We start from the raw sequence: 21,332 nt of genomic DNA on the forward strand, positions 1-21,332 counted from the left end.
ACTGTGCAACCCCCACCCTTTCCCCACATAGGATTTGTACCATCCCTTCTCAGCAGTGGTTTATGGGCACAGAAGGATCTGCTTGACTCACCCATTCATATGTGACAATGTTGTTGCCGCGCTCCTGGAAAGGGTTGAAGCCAACCCCCTGTAGGTATTTGCTGTTGGTTGCCTCTCCCATTGAGGAGGCCAAGGTGCTGTCCTCCCCCTTGCCTTTTGTTCCCTGTGACGGGCAGCGGGCACTAGTCCCCGCTGAGCCAAGCTCTTCCACATCTAGGTCTTGCTCATTGGCCAGACTCTCCTTCTGAAGGGCTTCATATAGCACATCCGGGTGATTCCAGATCTGAGATTCAAGTTAAAGGAGAAGTGGCACAGGGCAGGGAACAGTCTAAGGGTATCCCAGGGAGTCTGGAAACATGCACTTGCTCAAACACACACCTCCCACAGCATACACTGTCACATCAAAAATCAAAGTATCTCCAACCCCCTCATAGCCAAAGAGCCGACACATTCATTTTAACTAACCAACTGTGATCGCCATAACACGAGTGGAAGAGTTCCTACCAGTGGGCATGCCCATATGTTTGGTACATAATCAGAAAGCCTATGTCAAAAGCCTTGCTTTCTTATTTAAATAAGAATAATAATGTTCCCGTTTTGCGTGGCTACTACTATATGAAACAAGACTAATCTCTCCCTATGGACAAATGTATCTGACTTACAAATGACCAACCAGAAGTCATTTCAGGGACTATTTCTGGCAGGAGTTGAGAATTCCTGGGGTGCGGGGGACCAGAGGGGTGGGGTGGGGGGGGAAAGGAAGGGCACGTTGGCACTGTAGCATCCTCAAAGACCATGTCTGCTGTAGCTTCCTGGCCCTGGTCTAGGACTATAGCTACAAAAAAAAAAAAACAACCATTTTGAAATCCCATCTGTCCCCTGACACACACCTTCAGCTGACTTATTAAAGCAGTGGTCAATCGGGAATAATACTCAATAGGTTGGCTGAGAGCTGTCAAAGAAACAGGTCCCTCATTATGCAACAGGGAGCACATACTAAAGATGTGCTAAAATGCTCACCTGTTCATGAAGCTTAGTGCTAAAGATACCTGGGCCCTTCTGTCCTCAAACCATCTCAAGCATTATCAGGATGAAAGAGATCTCAATCTCATTAAACACAGAATCAAACAGAAGGTACCCCAACAACTTGTCTAAGCTATATATTTCTTGAATCTTGATTAAACTAGCAGTCAAAAACTGCCCTGCAATGTTCTTCCATTACCCCTTCTTTGCAAGGGAAAAAAATCAGCGAGAAAGGAAGTGATTTCTCAAATTTGGTACAAGTTGTTCAAATGAACTGCACAACCGCAAGGAGCACCAATTATATCTCAGGCTATGACTAGCAACCCCCCAGGAACTGTGCAGCACACACTGGCACATCTCTCCTTGGGAACCCCTATTCTCTGATGCAGCCAACCAAAGGTGGCCCCTCTCACTTTATTCTTCCTTTATCAAGGACTCCCAGCAGAAATAACTCCCTTGGGACCATGTGCACCCTTCATCCGTATGTCAGTATTCCCTGAGGCCTCAACATACCTTGCAGCACACGCAGAAAGCCTTAAGGGGGTTCAGCCCCAGCCAGCCACTGCTACCACAGTCTCGGAAGCGGTCCATGAACTGTGTGTACAAATCTCGCTGGATCTTCGAGAGCCGCACCAGGATTACATTTTCTTCCTTGGCAGGGAGATGAATCTTCAGCACAGTGTGGCCTCTCCTACAAAGGCAGAGATCAGAATTGTCAAGCCTGTGTGGCCAGGATGGGTCAGTGCAGGAAAACAAAAGAACTCTGCATTTCTGCCACATCTCCTCTTGAGGATCTCCACATTCACAGCAGCCTTGCAATAATGAGGATTGGTTTAGTGACCCTCAGAGGAAACTCATTTTAAGGATAAGAACTAGAGCAAAGAGGACTGGGTGGCAGAGATTGGAAACTTCAGGTTCCTACCCAGATTCAGGGCTGTTTCTCTAAGCTTTCTGCACACATGCCGTCTTAACAAGGAAAAACAAGGGGATTGCTTTAGACTACCCTATCTACATCCACCGAGATGCTAAAACTGGTGAGGCCATGCCCCGAAAACCAGCACTTCTGTGTTTTCACTAAGTCAGCAGAAGGCTAGCTCTCTTTTGCTTCTCAGCAAGTAAGCAGGTGGCAGGTATCTCTAGAAACTTTAAAGATTAACTTCTGAGGGAAGCACTTCTAGGCCAAACTTTCAGAGGACTGAAACAGCGGCTATCCACCATTTGTGTGCTATTCAGGAAAAGCTACTCATTAAAAGGGAAGTTTTACTATCACCCACTAAGAAGGGACCCTCCTGTTGTAACAGTTCCCCTTTGGGAAAGCTCCACATGCCCATTACACCAAGGTCTCTCTGAGGATTCAAAAGACAGGGCCCTAAAGATGGCTCACCTCTGCACAAAGCCCTCCAGGAGGCTGTGCAAGACATGGCTCCGGTACCGCATTAGGCGGACATCCTGAGGCGTGCTGTCAATACACTGTCCATTCAGGATAGGGCGCTCAAACATGTTGCTGAACTCCTGCCGGGTGCCGAGGAAGTCTGGGCGAACAAAGTCGACCATGCACCAGTACTCAATGAGGTTGTTCTGCAGGGGGTACCCGGTCAGCACCACCCGACGGCGAGAGCGAATGTTCTTCAGGGCCTGTGAGGTGCTGGCCTGGCAGTTTTTGATGCGGTGTCCCTCGTCACAGATCACCACATCAGGGCCAGGGCGGCATAAGGCCTTCTCAAACTCTAGGGAGGGAAGAGGATCCGGAGTCAGAGGGTGAGAGGGCCTGCTCTTAGTCAACAATATGAGAAGTAGGGGTGCACCCTGGAGGAGACAGAAGAAATGAAGGAAGCAGGAAAGCAAGAGTCAGCCCCCATTAGTGAAAGGGAGCCAACATCCAGGCTCCTGCGCATTTGGTGTGACATGGTAACCTGGACTATTGACTCTTGCAGTAAATACCTCTTTTCCCTCTTTCCTTTCCTTATTTTTGCTTTTTTTTCCTTTAGGCTAAAAGTAAAACACCTTGCATTCCTAGGGCTTATGCCAACTGGGTAGCAGAGAGCGTGACTTTACAGAGTACCAGACTAGGATTAAAAACGGGTCTGGGTGAGACTGATGGAATCATCCAGACACTGCAGTCGGCTCTCACCCTCGTCAGCGACTTGGCACCATCTGCAGGCTGGCTGGTGGGAAGTTAGCTAAAGGATAGAATCTTCCTGGTGTTACCTGCCAGTCATTGCTAAATGGCAAATTCATCCCAGCTCTACCACAGAAGCAAACCTAGAACAATCTACAGATGAAGAGACCTATATAAAATGAAACAGCCACTGAACCTAAAAAAAACTTTTGTCCCCAAATGGGCAAAAACCCCTTAGAAGAGGAAACAGAACTACAACTATGAGAAGAATGGCTTTCCCTAAAAAAAACGGAGGTAAATTCTTTTATAAATTCATAATATTATTACCACACTGTATGCTAGTGATTTAAATACTTTATATTTTCTTAATGCTATCCCAGAACACCTCTAGGGCGAGGTGAGGGGAACAGTCACTCTCCCAGCTGCTCTGTGAGAGAAACAGGGCCAAATGGGCAGGGGAGTCTCCTTGAGCCAGCCTATGCATGGCCCACCCAGAATTCCACAGCAGGCAAGGAAAGCAGCACCTTCTGAGAGCCAGGGGAGGTCATCCCACCGATCTTAGGGACCAAGATTTCTGGCACGTGACAATACAACTCATATCAATAACCTTCAAATTTCACTTGGTGCTACTACAGACACTATTTCCTTTCTCCTAAAACACCACCCCTAAGGGTATCCCAGGGATAGGCTGCCCACCTCTCCGAAACTCCTGCTGTCGATCTTCCTCATCCAGATCAATGATGACCGGGTGAGAACGTTTCTTGGTTTTCTTCGATCTACCTGTGGCAAAGGATTTCTTCAGGGTGAGGAGTCTGTACATTTCGTACCCCATCAGCAGCACCCCACCCTCTGACACCCAATCAGCCATCACTTTAGCACGAGCTGCCATTGTCCTGCAAGAGTGAACAGAGAAAAAATTACTGCTTCCACTGCTCCCCAGGAAGAACTGCTCACAATCAGAGCCGTGCTGATGTACATTCAGTGGTGGCATCGCCGTGGCTGGCCAGCTGCCCAAGGACTCCCCAGCATCCCAGAGACGCTCATGTCACTGAGGATGGACTGGGTCACCGATGACAGTTACACAGCAGAAAAACAAAAATGCAACGGCACAAGGCAAGCAAAAGTGACAACTCCTGGGACGCCTTGGTGGCTCAGTTGGTTAAGCGTCTGACTCTTGATTTTGGCTCAGGTCATGGTCTCAGCGTTGTGAGATTGAACCCTGTGTTGGGCTCCGTGCTGGGCGTGAAGCCTGCTTAAGATTCTCTCTCTCCCTCCACTCCCACCCACGCCCTCTCCATCTCTTAAAAAAAAAAAAAAAGGTGACAACTCCCTTGGATATACATGCATGGCTACAATTCTACATTTGAGAGAAAATTTCAAGTTATTCCCATAATAAATACAAGGTAGTAAAAGCAAGGACAATATTCTGCATTTTACCTGCCCGGGCCCTGGTGAATAAAGAGCCAAGGACAAGCAATAAAGGAGAAAGAGCAGCAGAGCCCAGATGACACTCAGCACAGTTCCTCCACTCCTAAACAACTGAGCCCTGACTAATTCATTAACTGCATGTGGACAAACGGTCCTGAAACCCAAGAAACAAGAGCAGGTGATCAACCATCTAGGAGGCCACTCACAGTCTCCTCATTTTGATGTGTGTGACCAAACATCACAAAAGGCAGCCTCTGCAGAAAATAAAGGCTATCTTCTCAATTATCCATGCCAGCGAGGGGAAAGGATAACATGGATAGCTGGCTTGAACCAAGAAATAGCTTTAGAATTTGGGAAATTAAGTTGAATTTATGAAATGGAAATATAAATAATTTTATTTACATCTAAAGCAAAAGTTTGCACTTTTCAAAGCTTGAAAGTTGTACCATTAAAGGTCAACTGTAGATCAGTGCTAAAAAGAGACTGTTGATTAGGCTTCTAAGAAAGAGAAATGTAAAAGGAGAAAGTTAGAAGGTGGACAGTTTCATTTCATCATGTTGAATTTTACTATCTACATGGGAAAATAGGACGAAATATGCATATTTTTCAGGATATAAAAGCATCTTCAAGCAGAACTTAAGAAATTTCCCAGGCTACCTAACTGACTTTACTGAAAAGCCAGGTAGAGGAAAAAATGAGTAATAAGGGGTGGGGGGCACATCGAGAAACCAAAAAGAATCTGGGAAGACAGGGTTCATATGCAAATAGATTGCCTCGATATCCAGACCCCAGGAAGAAGTCTAAAAGGAAAGAGCAAAGAGGAGAAGGTAGACCACCTACTTGTGCTCATCATTCAAGATGTGAACTTTAAAGAAGCGAGGCTGGACTTCTTCAGGCTTGTTGTCAGCTGGAAGGGCTTCAGGAGCTGGAAGCCACATGTTGAACTCTGCCAGCCAATTCTGAAGAGTATTAACCTGTCAGAAAGCCAAGTCCAGGAAGAGTTTTAAGAAACAAGCTCAAAGTTGAGCTCATTGAGCTTTTCAGTACCCAGCAAGGCATTAACCCAGAGCTCCTCAGAGGGCTGACTAAATGATGCCTTCCCTAACTCTTACCGGCACAATGGCAAGGACAGTTTTGGCTGGCGTGTGGCGGAAGAGGACATCGATGAAGGATATCACTTGCAAAGTTTTCCCCAGACCCATGCTGTGGGCCAGGATACAGCCAAAGCCACTACTGGTCTTAAACCTCTCCAGGGATTCAACCAGGTTATCATACAGGAACCGGATCCCACCAATCTGACAAGGGACAAACACAGGCATAGTTAAAGGAGCTGGCAAAGACCAGGGCTTTAGTTTTATTCATCTTGGAACTAGTCAGAATTAAGTAAATGAGCAGATACCACAACAGACAGTTGGTGTGAATGGCTACAGAAGTTCCCCTGAACCCTGACTAGTCTATTGGCTGGTGACAGTCTTCTTAGAGAAAACACAGAAAATCATTCACCTGGTACAATGGCCCATCTAAGGCAAAAATCTGCAGTACCAAATTCTATTTTTTTTTTTTAGCTTTTATATTTGAGTTTATTCTTCATTTAACTTTTAAAACACTACTATAGTTGAATATTAAAACAAAAACAATAGCAAGTAGTGAGTTATGATTATAGTCCTTCACTCATTCACTACTGCATATAAAATGCCAGCAGTGTTACTCACTGACCCCATTAAGAGGTCTGACACTGAACACCACCCCTGGGATGATGTTCATCATCCTCATAGGCTTCCCCATTGTAATGGCGCCGTCTTTCCTGATTTGGATCAAAGTCCACCAGTTCTACCTGGTCCATTTCATCAGTCTCTTCTACTTCCTTCCTCTCAGGTAGGAGTTTTTCCAGCAAAGAGAGTTTATCAGGAGAGAGAAAGCCATTCTCAGGAAAGTTTACCTTAAATTCGATGATTAGGCGACCCTCCTCATATGGTCTACGATAAATTGGCATGCCTTAATTTAGCACACACTTGATATCTCCATGCTTGACAATTTGACCTGGGTGAGAGGTGATGACGATGGTTCGGTTGTCAAGAGTAGATATTGGCTTTTGAAGGCTGCACAGTGCTTCAACCAGCTGTATGTCCATACACATGAAAAGGTCTTCTCCTCGCGAGGTAAAAACAGTGTGGTCCTTCTGATCTAAAATAATGATAATATCTCCTGGTTCCAGTCCTGGTTCTTGGTCTCCTTCACCATGGAATGTTATCTTCTGGCCATCCTTCATACCTTTATCAATATGAACTTCTAGAATCTTCTTCTCTCGAACTATCTTCCTCCCATTGCAGCTTTTACATCTATCTTTGGGACTGATCTGTTCCCCATGGCCCTGGCACTCCGTGCACACAGACTGAATTTGCTGAACCATTCCAGGTCCTATCTGATGAGTTCTTATTTGCATTCCAGTACCTCGGCAATTGGGACAACATTCAACTGCTCCTTTCTTACCACCTCGGCCTTCACATTTATCGCAAATCACATTCTTCTGCAGAGCTAAGTTTTCTTCTTGCACCATTATACAAATCTTCTAAGATTACTGAGAGGTGGTGCACAACATTTTTACCTCTCTTTTCTCTCTGCATCATTCCTCCTCCTCCAAAAAACATATCAAAGATGTCCATGGGGGAGCCAAAACCACCACCAGCTCCACCTTCTTTAATTGCCTATTCTCCTCCTTTGTCATATAATTCCCTTTTCTTTGCATCAGAGAGTACTTCGTAAGCTTGAGAAATCTGTTTAAACGTCTCTCCTTCATTTGGATTCTTATCAGGGTGGTACTTCAAGGCCAGTTTCCTGTAGGCCTTTTTCAATTCCTCTTGGGTGGCGTTGGGTTTGACCCCCAAAACATCATAGTAAGTGGTTTCTTTCACCATTTTCTACAGCCGGTGAGAGGGCCGAGGCCAGTGTGGGGGAGCGGGAAGAAGCACGTTGCTGGGCGTAGCTCAGGCAGCCGCCGCTCCTCCGCGTCTCACCAAGCATTCTGGAAAGTTCCTGCAGTACCAAATTCTTCACAGCGTCTCTCACTCAGCCCTTGGTTGCTTACCTCAAGATAGCCCATTCCATGAGGAGCAGTTCTTATTAAGAGTTATTATGTTGAGTCAACCTCTGTCTTCATGGAACTTCCACTTGGTTCCATTTGGTTCCACGTGGAACACCACTTGGTCTTGGTTCGGGGCTCTGGGTCAACACAAACTACTCTGTTCCCTCCTATCAGGAAGTCCTTCAGACTTCTGACTCTTAAATCTCTTCTGGAACTACTTCCAGAATCAAATCAATTTCCTAATCAAAGCACTGCCCTCCAGACAGCATCCCAATCAGTCTTGCAGATCTCACAGAAGGAAGCTCAAGATCATTAAACCGAGAGACCCAGCACCTTCTACACAATAGGGCAAACCTAAAGTTTGCCCTTCCCATTCATCAGAAATTCTGAAGCATCAACTGCTAAGAGGAAGGACACAGGCCTTTCCAATAACCTGCTCTAGGTACCAAACAAGTACTTCACAGGCTGTGATGCTAAAAGCCACCAGCAGGTGATGCTTTCAGCAAGGAAGCTGAAAGGAAACAAAGAGGAGAGTCAAGATTTGCTGTACCTGATGAGGTTTCACTGCCCGTGCCAACTGCGGGGCCAGGAAGACATTCTCCTCCTCTGGAGGGTGGTTCAGGTTGACGAGGACCCGCCCCAGAGCATCACGCTGATTTAAAATATCGTTCACATGGGTGCCACCCTTCTCCTCTTCTTCATCCTCTTCACTGACAGACTCACTGCTGTCCACAATGTGCAGAGTGTCCTCCTCTCCAGAGCTCAGTTCAATCACCTCTGAGACAGCCAACAAAACAAAACAAAAACCCAGGGAGCGGAGATAATTTACTGCCCATCATTAAAGCATTACAGCATGGAAACAAAGTTAGAACTTGTCATCACTTGTAAATTTTGAGTTTTATTATTTCTCTCTTCCAGCTTCAAGTTAAGACAAGGGAAAACCCTACATTTATAAGGAGACTCTGGGACATTTGTCACAGTCGGACCCCAAACCGAATGGGGAAGGACTGATTTCGATTCAGAGGTACAGCCAATTACTCAGGGTAAACATTGAGTCAGGAGGAAGTGGAGGGACCTCTGGCTCGACCTTACCATCTCGACTGCTTTTTTCGTCCTCACTGCCACTGCTGCTGTCCAAACAAATGACTTCCTGGGCCAGGACCCGAGGAGGCAGTTGCGGACCATCGCTTGCTCTTAAGACAATTTCCTCTAGGGAAGGAAAGATGGAAGGGAATGTCAAAACCACATTTAGCTCAAACCTACCTCCCCAAATGACTTTTCAACCTTCTTCCTTTGTTGCTCTCAAGGGGACTATCCCCTGAGGAGAGAAGCAGAGGGGTGTCTCAAATACCTCAGTCCCCTTTCTAACTTCCCTTGTCTTTACTGGTTCTTACCTCCTGGTGTCCACCTGACCACTAGAAAAGATCCTAATCCCTTGGCATGTTAAGATCCAAAGTTATGGTAGAAAAAATTCAAGTAAGATCCGAGGAGTACATTAAAAAAAAACCCACACACAATTACTTCTTCTTCTTTTTTTTTTTTTTAAGTAAAGTCTACGCTCAATGTGGGGCTTGAACTCACAACCCTGAGACCAAGAGTCTCATGCTCTACCCACTAAGCCAGCCGGGACCCCTGAGGGGTACATTTTTACCCATCTTAAAATTTTAGATGTTTCTGATCATTTGCTCCTAAGAAACTGAATGACTCAAAAAGATTCCTGAGAGGCCACAGTCTTATTTCAGATCTGCCCTCACCACTGTGTGTGCCCAAGGCCTCTTCTCCCTACACTTCAGGGCCTTTCCCGCCACCTCCACTGCTTACCGGGAAGGAACTCCAGGGGAACTGTAGGAATGGGGGCGGCATAATCCTTCCTCTGTTGCTCCAGGCGTTTCCTTCTTTCCAACTCTTCCTGTTGTGCTGCTTTGGTAACCGGCTCCAACTGATCCTCCCGGAGCAGCTTTCTAAACATTACAAGAGTGAGCACTTGGGTTGGTTTACTTGAGATTTGGGCAATGTAATGTCAAGCTAAAAAGCTCGTTGCTGAGCTCACAGATCTGAGGCAGGAGGAAGAGAAGCCCCATCAGTCCCACACATCCATGCAACAGGCAAGGTTAAAAAAAAAAAAAAAAAAAAAGAGGTGGGGGAGACTACAAGGCTCAGGTGATTCTGGGCTAACATTTTTTCATATTATTTAACTTCCTGAAACATGCCCCTAAAGATTCATCTTTGCACATAACAGATCAAGAGTAAAACAGAGTAATTCATGATTCATCAAGTTGAAAAACAGTATTAAAAAATAGAGTTGTTATGTGGGAAAGTAGGATTATAGATGATTCTGCATCTTTATTTCCCAAACTTTGAGTAAAATTTTTTTTAAATTTTATTTTATTATGTTATGTTAATCACCATTCAATTTATTTTATTTTATTTTATTATGTTATGTTAGTCACCATATGATACATCATTAGTTTTTGATGTGGTGATCCACGATTCATTGTTTTCGTATAACACCCAGTGCTCCATGCAGTACGTGCCCTCCTTAATACCCATCACCAGGCTAACCCATTCCCCCACCCCCTTCCCCTCTAAAACCCTCAGTTTGTTTCTCGGAGGCCATAGTCTCTCTTGGTTCATCTCTCCCTCCAATTTCCCCCCCTTCATTTTTCCCTTCCTTCTCCTAATGTCCTCCATGCTATTCCTTATGTTCCACAGATAAGTGAAACCATATGATAATTGACTTTCTCTGCTTGACCTATTTCACTTAGCATAATCTCCTCCAGTCCCATCCATTTTGATGTAAAAGTTGGGTATTCATCCTTTCTGATGGCTGAGTAATATTCCATTGTATATATGGACCACATCTTCTTTATCCATTCATCTGTTGAAGGGCATCTCGGCTCTTCCCACGGTTTGGCTATTGCGGACATTGCTGCTATGAACATTGGGATGCATGTGGCCCTTCTTTTCACTACATCTGTGTCTTTGGGGTAAATATCCAGGAGTAAAATTTTTAAGCTATTATGTTTTAAAAAAAAAAAAACAACAAAAAACCCCACAAAAAATAGATGAGGTTAGGAGGAGAAAAAGATCTCATTGATCTCCTTTCTTTCTTTTTTTTTTTTTTTAAAGATTTTATTTATTTGACAGAGAGACACAGCAAGAGAGGGAATACAAGCAGGGGGAGTGGGACAGGGAGAAGCTGCCTTCCCGCCGAGCAGGGAGCCCGATGTGGGGCTTGATCCCAGAACCCTGGGATCATGACCTGAGCTGAAGGCACACGCTTAATGACTGAGCCACCCAGGCGCCCCACATTGATCTCCTTTCAGTAGCAAAAGAAGGGCTGTGACTGAAGGAAGGGTTGTGGGGGATTTGGACAGTTAAGGAAGCTCACATCTGCCATTCACTTAGCTCAAGGAAAAAGCCCTGCTTTGGACCAGACAGTCCCCTGCCAACCAAAGTTGAGCTCTAAGAAAATGAGAATTCAACTTCTTTTATCTCCTCCTGTTTTGAAACCTAAGGGAAAAATAAAGGAAAAAACAGAGTCCAACCAGAACAACCTATCATCCTTGGGCTGCCCCCAGGGCCTCCAGAGAGTAGGAGACTCCCCAGCACAGCCTGAGCGCCCGCCACGTTTGCCCCACAACCTCTGACAGCCTGAAGTGATCCTGAGCTGCATCTCCACTGTTAATCGGGGCACACAGCTTACACTTTTCTTCTTTGGAAAGGAGACTCTCCTGCTCAAACCAGTCCTACTACTGACAGCCTTCAAGTGAAGGTAATACCTCTACTCCTTCCCTTCTCCTCTCACCCTGAGCACAGCTCACCGTATGTTTCTCCTCATGTGGGAGGGCTTCTGAGCTCTCTTCTTTTTGGGGTCCTCGGAGGCTAGGCTCTTGCCTTGGTGGCGCCTGAGCTGCTCTGAAGGCTCAGACTGAGATGAGGTAGTTGAAGTGCACCGCGGTGGCCGCTGCCCATCTTCCTCCAGCTGGGCACACTCAGTGCCACACATGTCTTCCAGGGATGGGTCTGAAAAGACAAGGGAGAGAGGTGCCAGGGACTGACCTTTACAGGGAGAAAAGTGGGGTGTTTTTTTTTTTTAATTTTATTTATTTATTTGACGGAGAGATAGCACAAGTAGGCAGAGCAGCAGGCAGAGGGAGAGGGAGAAGCAGGCTCCTCGCTGAGCAGGGAGCCCAATGCGGGGCTCCATCCCAGGACCCTGGGATCATGACCTGAGCCGAAGGCAGACGCTTAATGACTGAGCCACCCAGGCGTCCCGAAAAGTGGGTTTTGACGCCAGGCACACCTGGGTTCCAATCTCAATTCAGCAACTTATTAGCTGGTAAGCTAAGGCAAGTGACTTACAGCTCTCTGAAACTCAGTAGACTGATTTATAAAATGAGAATAGTGATGCCTACATTTCAGAGTTGTTATGAGGACTAAATAGTGTGCATGTCTAGAACCAAGCCTGCTTCAGAGTAGGCTCACAACAAATGACAGCCATCACTCTTGCTATAATTTAGCACTCTGAGGAGAGTGAGGAAGCTTCATGGCCTCAGAATGTTCTGAAAGGGAAAACAGGTTTCTAAATACAGCTCACACTCACTTGTGTCTCATCTGCCAACAGGGGGAATATCCCTCCTTTCAGTGTTTTAAAGTGTTCACTCCTTTGATTCACTGGCCATTCAATGAGGGCCTACAACACGGCAAACACTGTCCAAGATGCTTCAAGGGATGTTTTTAAGACTTCTTCCTTGCAAGGAGCTTGTTTGTTTTCTAGACATAATAAAACAAGGTGTGCTAAACACCACAGGAAGGGCAGGCTAACTGGCCTAAAGAACTTAAAAATATAAGACATCATTTTTCCAGCCAGAGATAATTCGCTAAATCAAGAATAATTGCCTTAGGGTCACACAGGAATATGAAATACACTACTTTGTGGTGTGATCACACAAGGAATTATATGAGAGGTAAAATATAAGTGAAGCCTTGAAAGGTGAGAATGTCTAAAGGTACTGCCTTGAGGAGGGGGAAAAAAGGAGGAAATTCCTGGTGGAGGGAATGTCATTTGTGTCATCAAACACCGGCAAGGACTGGGGTTGGAAAAGCAGGGTCCGAGTGCACACCCCTCTTCCGCAGCCTGCCGAGCAGCATTCTGTTTATGTGATGGGTAAGCTTTGACAGTCACATAAATCATAAGCCTGTCTCCAAATCCACCAGAGCCTCCCAGATACAAGAAGTACACAACCAAAAAGTCTTTCCCAAAGGTAAGAGCAATGTAAAGCTAGAACATAAATGCTATAACTGAGATGGGCTGATCAATGCCACTTCGCTCTCAGGCAGGAAGGACTCAGGAAGTCTAGGGTTTTGGTGGGATGATTTTTGTTTGTTTTTAACTAAACTTTAAAGATTTGCTTATTTATTTTAGAGAGAGAGATAGAGAGCACGAGTGGGGGGTGGGCAGAGGGAGAGGGAATCTCAAGCAGACTCCATGCTGAGCACAGAGCCTGATGTGGGGTTCAATCCCATGACCCCAAGATCACAACCTGAGCCGAAGTCAAGAGTTGGACGCTCAACCAACCACACCACACAGGCACCCCATGTTTTTAACTAAACTTTAAACTTTATTTGGATTTCACCAGTTTTCCACTAATGTCCTTTTTCTGCTACAGGATTCCATCCAGGATATCATGTTGCATCTAGCTCTTATGTCTCAGTCTCTCTAAACTGTGGCAGTTTCTCAGTCTATTCTTGTCTTTCATGACCTCGACAGTTTTATGAAAAGTACTGGTCAGGTGTTTTGTAGACTGTCCCCTAATTTGAGCATCTGATGTTTTCTCATGATCAGATTGGAGTTATGCTTTGCAGGGAAAGAATAGCACAGAAGTAAAGTGTCCTTCCTTCTCATCACATCTTATCAGGATACATGCTATCAACATGACTTACTACTGGTGATGTTAACCTTCATCACTTGTTTAAAGTGGTGTCTGCCAGATTTCTCCACTGTAAAATTACTATTTTCCCCCTTCCATATTTTAGAAGCAAATCACTAAGCCCAGCCCACATTCAAGGGGAAGAGAATTAAACACTATTTCCTGAGAGAGGGGCATCAAAGAATTTCTGGACATATGTCAAAATCACATGCAAATATTTGGGGTGGTAGGGAACTGTGAGGCTTTGAGAATGCAAATATCCAGTTTCTTAAAATTTACCCACTCGTTTTAACATTCATTAGTGGATCTTACCAGGAGGAATTATTACTATGGTGTTCTAATAGTGGTTTTCCATTTTCCTCTTTACATCTACATTCATTATTGGAATTCTTCTGTGAGGAAGATCTGTCCCTTCTCCCTCATTTATATATTCAACATTTGTTTATATCAGTATGGACTCAGGTGCCAATAGGGTAAGAAACACTGAACGCTGTAGGCTTTGGTAAAGGGAGACAGTGCTGCCATAGACTTCAATGAGTGAACCAGTAAGCTGATGTCCCCAAACCCAAAGAAAGATGTATCATGGGTCATCATCATATGCACTTAATCACCAAAAAATAACAAATGGACTGTATCATCAGCCAGTGGCCAAGTCACAGAATCATGAGTGTTCCAGACACTCTATCACTGCTTATCTTCTGTGGTTTGGTATAGCCCCTATTATCACTGTGGGTTCCTTATGGTCTCTTTCATATGGATGTCAGGTTCTAGAACAGCATGGAGTTGGGAACTAACATTTCCTGAGAGATAACCAAGCATAGGGGTTCACTATGGACACTGAAACCAGGCTTCTGGGGTGTGACACCAGCTGTCCCTTATTTGTTCCTCAATTATATAAAGGGAATAACAACTGTCATGCTATTCCTTAGCCTGACAATGGGGAGATGGTTATGTGAGACAGCCTAGACGAAGTGCTGGAACAATGCACATGGTAAACACCATATAAAACAGCTGCTGCTTTTCCTAGGACTACTACCATTCCAGCTATAAGGAATGAGTTTGGTTTCTTATCTCCTCTCTTTGTTATGATAACTACAAGGTGAATTTTGCTCCCCTCATTCTAAATTTGAGAAACCAAAGCCCTAAAAAGTTAAAAAAAAAAAAAAGAAAGAAAGAAATAGCTTGCCTATGGGTATATAGGAAATAAGCAGGAAAACAGGAGAAGACCGTTAACAGAACGAGCTTCATGGTCAGGCAGTGCTACTGTTCAATCCTGGTGCTGTCACTTACTTACTAGCTCTATGTTCACGAGTTCAACTTTTCTGAGCCCTAGTTCTCCACATTTGTAAAATCGGGATGTCAACAGCTCTCTTAGGGAAAATATCCTTCTTTAAACCCAGGTCTGCCACACTCCATGAAACTTCATACTCCCAACCACACTGAACAGTCTAGGAGCAAACAAAGCTACAGGGCTTACTCAGCCATGCTGGGTAGCAGTATTTATTTATGTGGAAAATTCAAACTTTAACTATATATTCTATATATATTATATATTCTAATCAAAAATCAGAAATAAGAAAGCAAAAGGAGAAGCAGAAATGACACAAACTGCATCGTTCTCACAAAATGAGCATTTCTTACAAATACGCAGGTGCACATGTATACACGTGTACACACACACACACACACAAACCAGCCACATGAGACTGTAGACCACATCTTCATTCTAAACCTCTCCACATGAGACTACCACAAACTAGCCACTGTTGCCTCTCCTGCCCCTTGCCTTTTAGTCTAGCCTAACACACCAGGAGCATCTGAGTACCAGGCCCTGTACCAAGGCACAATGGAATGGTCCACATGGGGAAACACGTGAGGTGAGCACCTAACAACAACAACACTTGGGGAAAGGACACCCAATCCAGCCTTGCCTAGGGCTGGGCATGGGGGTAGTAGTCCTAGGAAAAGCAGCAGCTGTTTTATATGGTGTTTACTAGTGCTGAGCATTGTTCCAGCACTTCGTCTAGTCCTCCCATGTCCTCCTCGGGAGAGGTGAAACCTGGGTTTAATCTAATATAATAAGTAGCCACCAACTAGTAAAAGGAAAGAAAGAACATTCTAGGCAGATACAGGAACATAAGCAAAAGGAATAGATACTTTAAACAAGGTGGAATAGTTAAGAAAATACATGCAGTTCAATACTGGCTAAAATTAAGCAAAACAGCAGCACGAAGGGCCTTCCAACCCAACAACCACTTCCCTATCTCTCCCAGGAGCCCCTCATCCAAGACAGACTAAGGTGTAGACCCAAGATCCTTCCTACATGCTGGCACAGACATCAACCCCTGTCCAGGGGAGGACTAGTTCCAAGGCCCTTTCTGTTTAGCCTTCTCCATTCCACTGACAACTGTTTGGGTGGGGAGAGGAAGCTAATGTGGCCAATGTAAAATTTGGGGCTGGAAGGGGGTAGTGGGTGTGGACATGTGTGCACAAATGCACACACACACATGTAAGTACCCGGGGTGATTCACTCTCCTACAGCAGCGGTGGAAGCAGCTTCCTTGGCTCTCACACTGAGAGACCACTGAAGGGTTTTAGGTAGATACCTTGCTTTTTGAAGAGCAAAGGGGAAATGGCTAAGGGAGGTACCAGACAAGAAATGTTCATGAGGGGACAATGCAATTCCATTAACAGGAGCGAGAGGTTAAAACATCACAGTCCCTTCTCTGTTACCACAGGATCCACAGCAGGCCTTTTACAAAAGGCCTCCCAAAGACAGCAGAGTCCACGGTGACAAGAAGCACTGGGAACACAACACGAGCCTTGGCTTGTGGACATCTTCCACCCACTGAGAAAGTAAGGTGCTACTGCTTTGTGTGTCCAGCCAGACACGAGAACTAAAAGAGAAGCTCCAAAGGAGCTTCTCAGCAAATCTGACTGGCTACCCTCCCCTCAAACAGTCCTCTCCTATTTCTACCTGAAGCACTACATGAGGAAAGAAAGGTCAGCAATTCTGTTTTCCTTAAGAAGAACTACCATTGCTTCAGGCCCCCACCCCTCCAAAGAGCTGATACTTCCATGGCATTGTCCCATAGTATTACTGTCACCTCTCTCCTAACTTATAGCCCTCAATTCTTCCCTCATAAAGCGGGGGGCTATCATGTTCTTCGTCCCAAAGGAATAGGTTGCTGGACAGCAGAGTCCCTAAGAGGGGATATCTCTTGCTAAATGGCTACTTGACCAATACTGCAGCTTGCTCTACACAATTACACTGAGGCTGGGTTGGCACACCTCAACTTGGTGTTTTGCTAGGTCCTCTGACCTGGTTCGGATAATGAAATTTGATGTTCTCCTGGCCTTAAGGCCTTTTGTTTCTATTTCACAAGCAAATTTATTGAGTAACCACTTGGAGGAACAGCTGGAAGCAAGGTTAGAAAGCAGGCAGAAAGGACAGAGTCAGAGTATAGAGGGCAGGCCTTGAATGTCAGGTCAAGGGGTCTGATTTTCATCTACTGGGCAGTGGGAATTTGTTGCCAACTGTTGTATTTCCTTCTTCTGGTTTCTGCCTTGCAGAGTGGGCTGTTTCTGGGAGAAGGAAGAACAAAATCTGATAATCTTTCAATATCAGAGACAAATTCACAATCAAACATTCCAACTTGTAAGGTCTAGCTTTGAATTCCTGTCTGACTCAGGGTTGAATGTGGCCAAGTACAGTAGCAATTTTAAAATGATCATAGTATATACAATTCTCATGTACACTTAGTTCAGACACAGGTTTCCCCTTTACACAGAGGATACAGGTCTAAACCAACTCCTTACCAACCAGTATTCTTTGAATGAATCTTCAGCTTCTGGATTCAACAACACTGCTTGTTAAAGCTTTAGTTTACAGATGTACTAATATTTAAAGTTTGTTGTCATGTAAGTCAATGGTTTACAAGTGCTTCATTGCTGCTTCATGATGCTTATTATGAAGTTTCTGGTTTTTACATAACACTATAATATATACCACATCTTAAACTATTCTTAATAATAAACTATTATTTCAAAATTTCTATAATTAATTTTCCCCAAGTCAAAATGTAACTTTCTACTGCATGCTCTTTTGTATCTTCTGAATAATGAACCATGTGAATTTACAACCTAATCAAAATCATTAATTTAACTTTCAAAAATAGCCCTCCCTAAACTTCTGGAATATAATCCACCAAAAGCTGCTAAGGAAAAAGAGAAAAGGGTCAACAAGGAGGTAAAGAGACATGTGGTTTAAAAGTCAATGATTATTACCACCCAAATTCAGGATCATAGAATCAGATCTGGTCACAAATACCCCTGAACTTTCTCCTTCACGTGAGCCAGCTGTGAGCAGCAATCACTAGAGTTATATAAACACCAATGAACACTTACATAAGCTTCTCAGGAATGAGTTATGAACACCACCACGACAAATATGACTAGGCAAACGAGGAACATTGAAAGAAAAATCTCTATGTTTCACTTGTTGGAGGTATAAGGTACAAACACACTTCCAGGACCCTCTCTCTTCTTCCTTCCCAATCCCATCTGTATAAACAAAGCTCAGTGAATTCCAAGTCTTACCATATGCCTCCTGATGTGATGCAATAGGATGTATACACCACAACTATTATGTATGTGTGCCAAAACATTACTTGAATCTCAACACACCTTGAGATCTCACTACCAGTTTGCAAAAATACAGGGAAGAAGGACCATGTTGACAGAGTGGAGTGGCCACTGGAGATGTATGCACTCTGTTCTAAGGAGCAACCAGCAGTGTGATGAAGCAGGCCAGGGACCGCTTACACCTGAGATAGACTATAGGGCAGCACATACCAGAGGTGGAAGTCCAAGTCAAACACAGTAGGACAGCCTCACTGAACAACCAAGAGTGTCATCTGTACCCAAAGTGATTTCAGCAGCAGCCAGTACCTGTGGTGGATTTCCAGGCGAACTGAGGCATTCTTAGCTGAGACACCAAGACATGGTTAAAGCAGTTTTAGAACATCCAGGTAGCTGCTTTCCAAGCAAAAAACCAGCTGACAGTGTATTGATGTATTTGAATCAGCTGACAATGTAATAAAGATAATAACCATGATTTTCAGAAAACAAAAGAATTATGTTAAATTTGTTAAGCAAGACCACAAGGATGCATTCAGCAAAATCTAGAAATGTATGAAACTACAGTAACAAGTGAATCCTTTTCTTCTGCAAATAAGTTGCAAGGAAAAAAAGAAAATGAAAAAGAGGTAAGAAAAGCTCAGATTAAAGAGATTTAAAAGACAAATGAACTAAATGTGGAATTTGTAGGGATTTTAATGAAATAACAATAAAAATAATCTTTAAAAGATAATCAGGGATTATCTGGATAGTTCATGATTTAAGGAATTACTGATTTAAAATATTTAAGTGTGATAATGGTATTGTGTTTATTTTTGTTTTTGTTTCTAGGACTTTAATGTTAGAAGATAGAGTAAATACATTCTGAAGTTTACAGATAAAATGTTACAACATTAAGGATCTACTTCCAAATAATCCAAGGTTCGGGAGAACAAATGAAACAAGACTAGCCTTGTATTCACAACTATTGAAGAGAATACTGGAAATACAGGGTTCATTTTACTATTGTCTCTTTTTCTATTTCATTTGAGATTTTCCAGAATAAAACTTCACGACTATTTTAATTTTAGAAGTCTTAACAGAAGATAAAATATAATAAGCACTAATCTCTAAACTATTTAGATCTCAACTTTTCCACATTTGTTAATATACATTTGCATAGTTTATACTGTTAACCAATGAGTATACATCATTTTGTGTTGTTGTGGTCACATGTTACATACATATAAATATTTCTTTGACATAGTCCACATACTCATCATTTTAATGGCAGGCTATCAGTAAATCACAGAATGCTTTGTCATTCAGGCTCTTTCTTAGTTTTTATTTGTATCTTTAGTGGCATAAATATCTTTGTACAAATTACTTTTCCTTTTGATTTACTTATTTGTGGTACAATCCACTACAGTTGGGGAAATGAGCAAAGAGTTTAAATGTTCAGATATTGGTAAACTTTTTCCATAAAAAGCCTGATAGTAAACACTTCAGGTTTTGTGGGTCATAGGTCTCTGTTGTAACTACTCAACTTTACCAGAGTAGCTCAAAAGCAGCCATACATAAACATGTAAGTGAACAAGGACAGCTGTGTTCCAGCACAATTTTGTTTATAAAAATAGGCCAAAACAATTTTGAAAAAGAACAAAGGAGGACATACACTTCCTGATTTCAAAACTATGAAGCTACAGTGATCAAAACAACGTGGAACTAGCATAAAGACAGCCATATACACCAATAAAATAGGACAGACAGCACAGAAATAAACCCTCACATATATGGTCAAAGGATTTTCAATAAGAGTGCCAATACCATTCACAGGAAAAGGACAGTCTCTTCAGCAAGCAGTGCTGGGAAAACCAAATATCCACATGCAGAAGAATGAAACTGGACCCTTACCCTACACCATATACAAAAATTAACTCAAAATGGATCAAAGACCTAAATGTAAAACCTAAAATTATATAAAACTTAGAAGAAAACATAAGAGGAAAACTTGATGACACTGGATTTGGCAATGAGCTCTTGGATAGGAAACCAAAGGCACAGGCAACAAAAGAAAGAAAAAAAAAGACAACCTGGACTTCATGAAAACTTAAAATTGTGGGCATGAAAAGACACTATCAACAGAGTGAAAAGACAACCCATGGAATGGGAGTAAATATTTGCAAGCCATGTATCTGATGAGGGATTAATATCCAGAATATATAAAGAACTCCTAAGACTCAACAACAAAAACCAAACTGATTCAAAAATGGCAAAGGATATAAACAGACATTTCTCCAAAGAAGATCTATAAATGGCCAATAAGCAACTGAAAAGATGCATAAAATCACAAATCATTAGGGAAACGTAAATTGACACTACAATAATGTATCACCTCACAGCCATTTAGGATGGCTACTACCAAAAAAAAAACAAAGAACCAGCATTAGCAAGAATGTGAAGAAATTGGAACCCTTGTGCGCTGTTGGCAAGAATTTACAATGACAAAGCTGCTATGGAAAACAGTATGGCAACCCCTCAAAAAGTTAAAACACTGGATTGCCATATGATCCAGCCATTCCACTTCTGGATGTATACTCGAACTGACAGTAGGGTCTTGACATGACATACAGCCGTTTTCATAGCATCATTATTTATAATAGCTAAGATGTGGAAACAACCTAAGTATCCACTGATGGATGAAGGGATAAGCAAAATGTGACATATGCACATAATGGAATAGTATACAGCCTTAAAAAGGAAGGAAATTCTAACACACGCTACAGCATGAGTGAATCTTGAGGACATTATGTTAAGTGAAGTAGTTCAGTCACAAAAGGACAAATACTATATGATTCCATTTATATGAGGTACTTAAGGTAGTTAAAATCATAAAGACAAAAAGCAGAATGGTGGTTCCCAAGGGCTAGGAAGAAAAAGTAATGGAGTGATGGTTTAACGGGTATAGCGTTTCAATATGGGATGATGAAAAAGTTTTGGTGATGCACAGTGGTGATGGTTGCAGAACAATGTAAATTTACTTAATGCCACTAAATTCTACACTTTAAGA

The 21,332-nt window shown here is 43.2% G+C and overlaps 1 protein-coding gene and 2 pseudogenes across 3 annotated transcripts in view; 1 reads left to right on the forward strand and 2 right to left on the reverse strand.

Annotated features, from left to right (window-relative positions):
• The window catches only part of RAD54L2 (RAD54 like 2), a 107,964-nt gene that overhangs the window by 15,324 nt on the left and 71,308 nt on the right, over positions 1–21,332 (reverse strand). For all 3 annotated transcript variants that reach the window (XM_036074900.2, XM_078077653.1, XM_036074899.2), the window contains 10 exons: positions 11,537–11,738; positions 9,534–9,673; positions 8,805–8,921; positions 8,263–8,489; positions 5,743–5,925; positions 5,471–5,604; positions 3,899–4,095; positions 2,468–2,810; positions 1,597–1,774; positions 92–343 (listed from right to left, as the gene is read on the reverse strand). In XM_036074900.2, coding sequence (XP_035930793.1) covers positions 92–343; positions 1,597–1,774; positions 2,468–2,810; positions 3,899–4,095; positions 5,471–5,604; positions 5,743–5,925; positions 8,263–8,489; positions 8,805–8,921; positions 9,534–9,673; positions 11,537–11,738 — 1,973 coding nt within the window. The remainder of the gene's footprint in view (positions 1–91; positions 344–1,596; positions 1,775–2,467; positions 2,811–3,898; positions 4,096–5,470; positions 5,605–5,742; positions 5,926–8,262; positions 8,490–8,804; positions 8,922–9,533; positions 9,674–11,536; positions 11,739–21,332) is intronic.
• LOC118524656 (dnaJ homolog subfamily A member 1 pseudogene) lies at positions 6,169–8,256 on the reverse strand (annotated as a pseudogene).
• On the forward strand, positions 18,445–18,655 carry LOC118524657 (SNRPN upstream reading frame protein pseudogene; annotated as a pseudogene).

The sequence above is a fragment of the Halichoerus grypus genome, chromosome 1 (assembly GCF_964656455.1).
Source record: "Halichoerus grypus chromosome 1, mHalGry1.hap1.1, whole genome shotgun sequence".
Classification (NCBI taxonomy): domain Eukaryota; kingdom Metazoa; phylum Chordata; class Mammalia; order Carnivora; family Phocidae; genus Halichoerus; species Halichoerus grypus.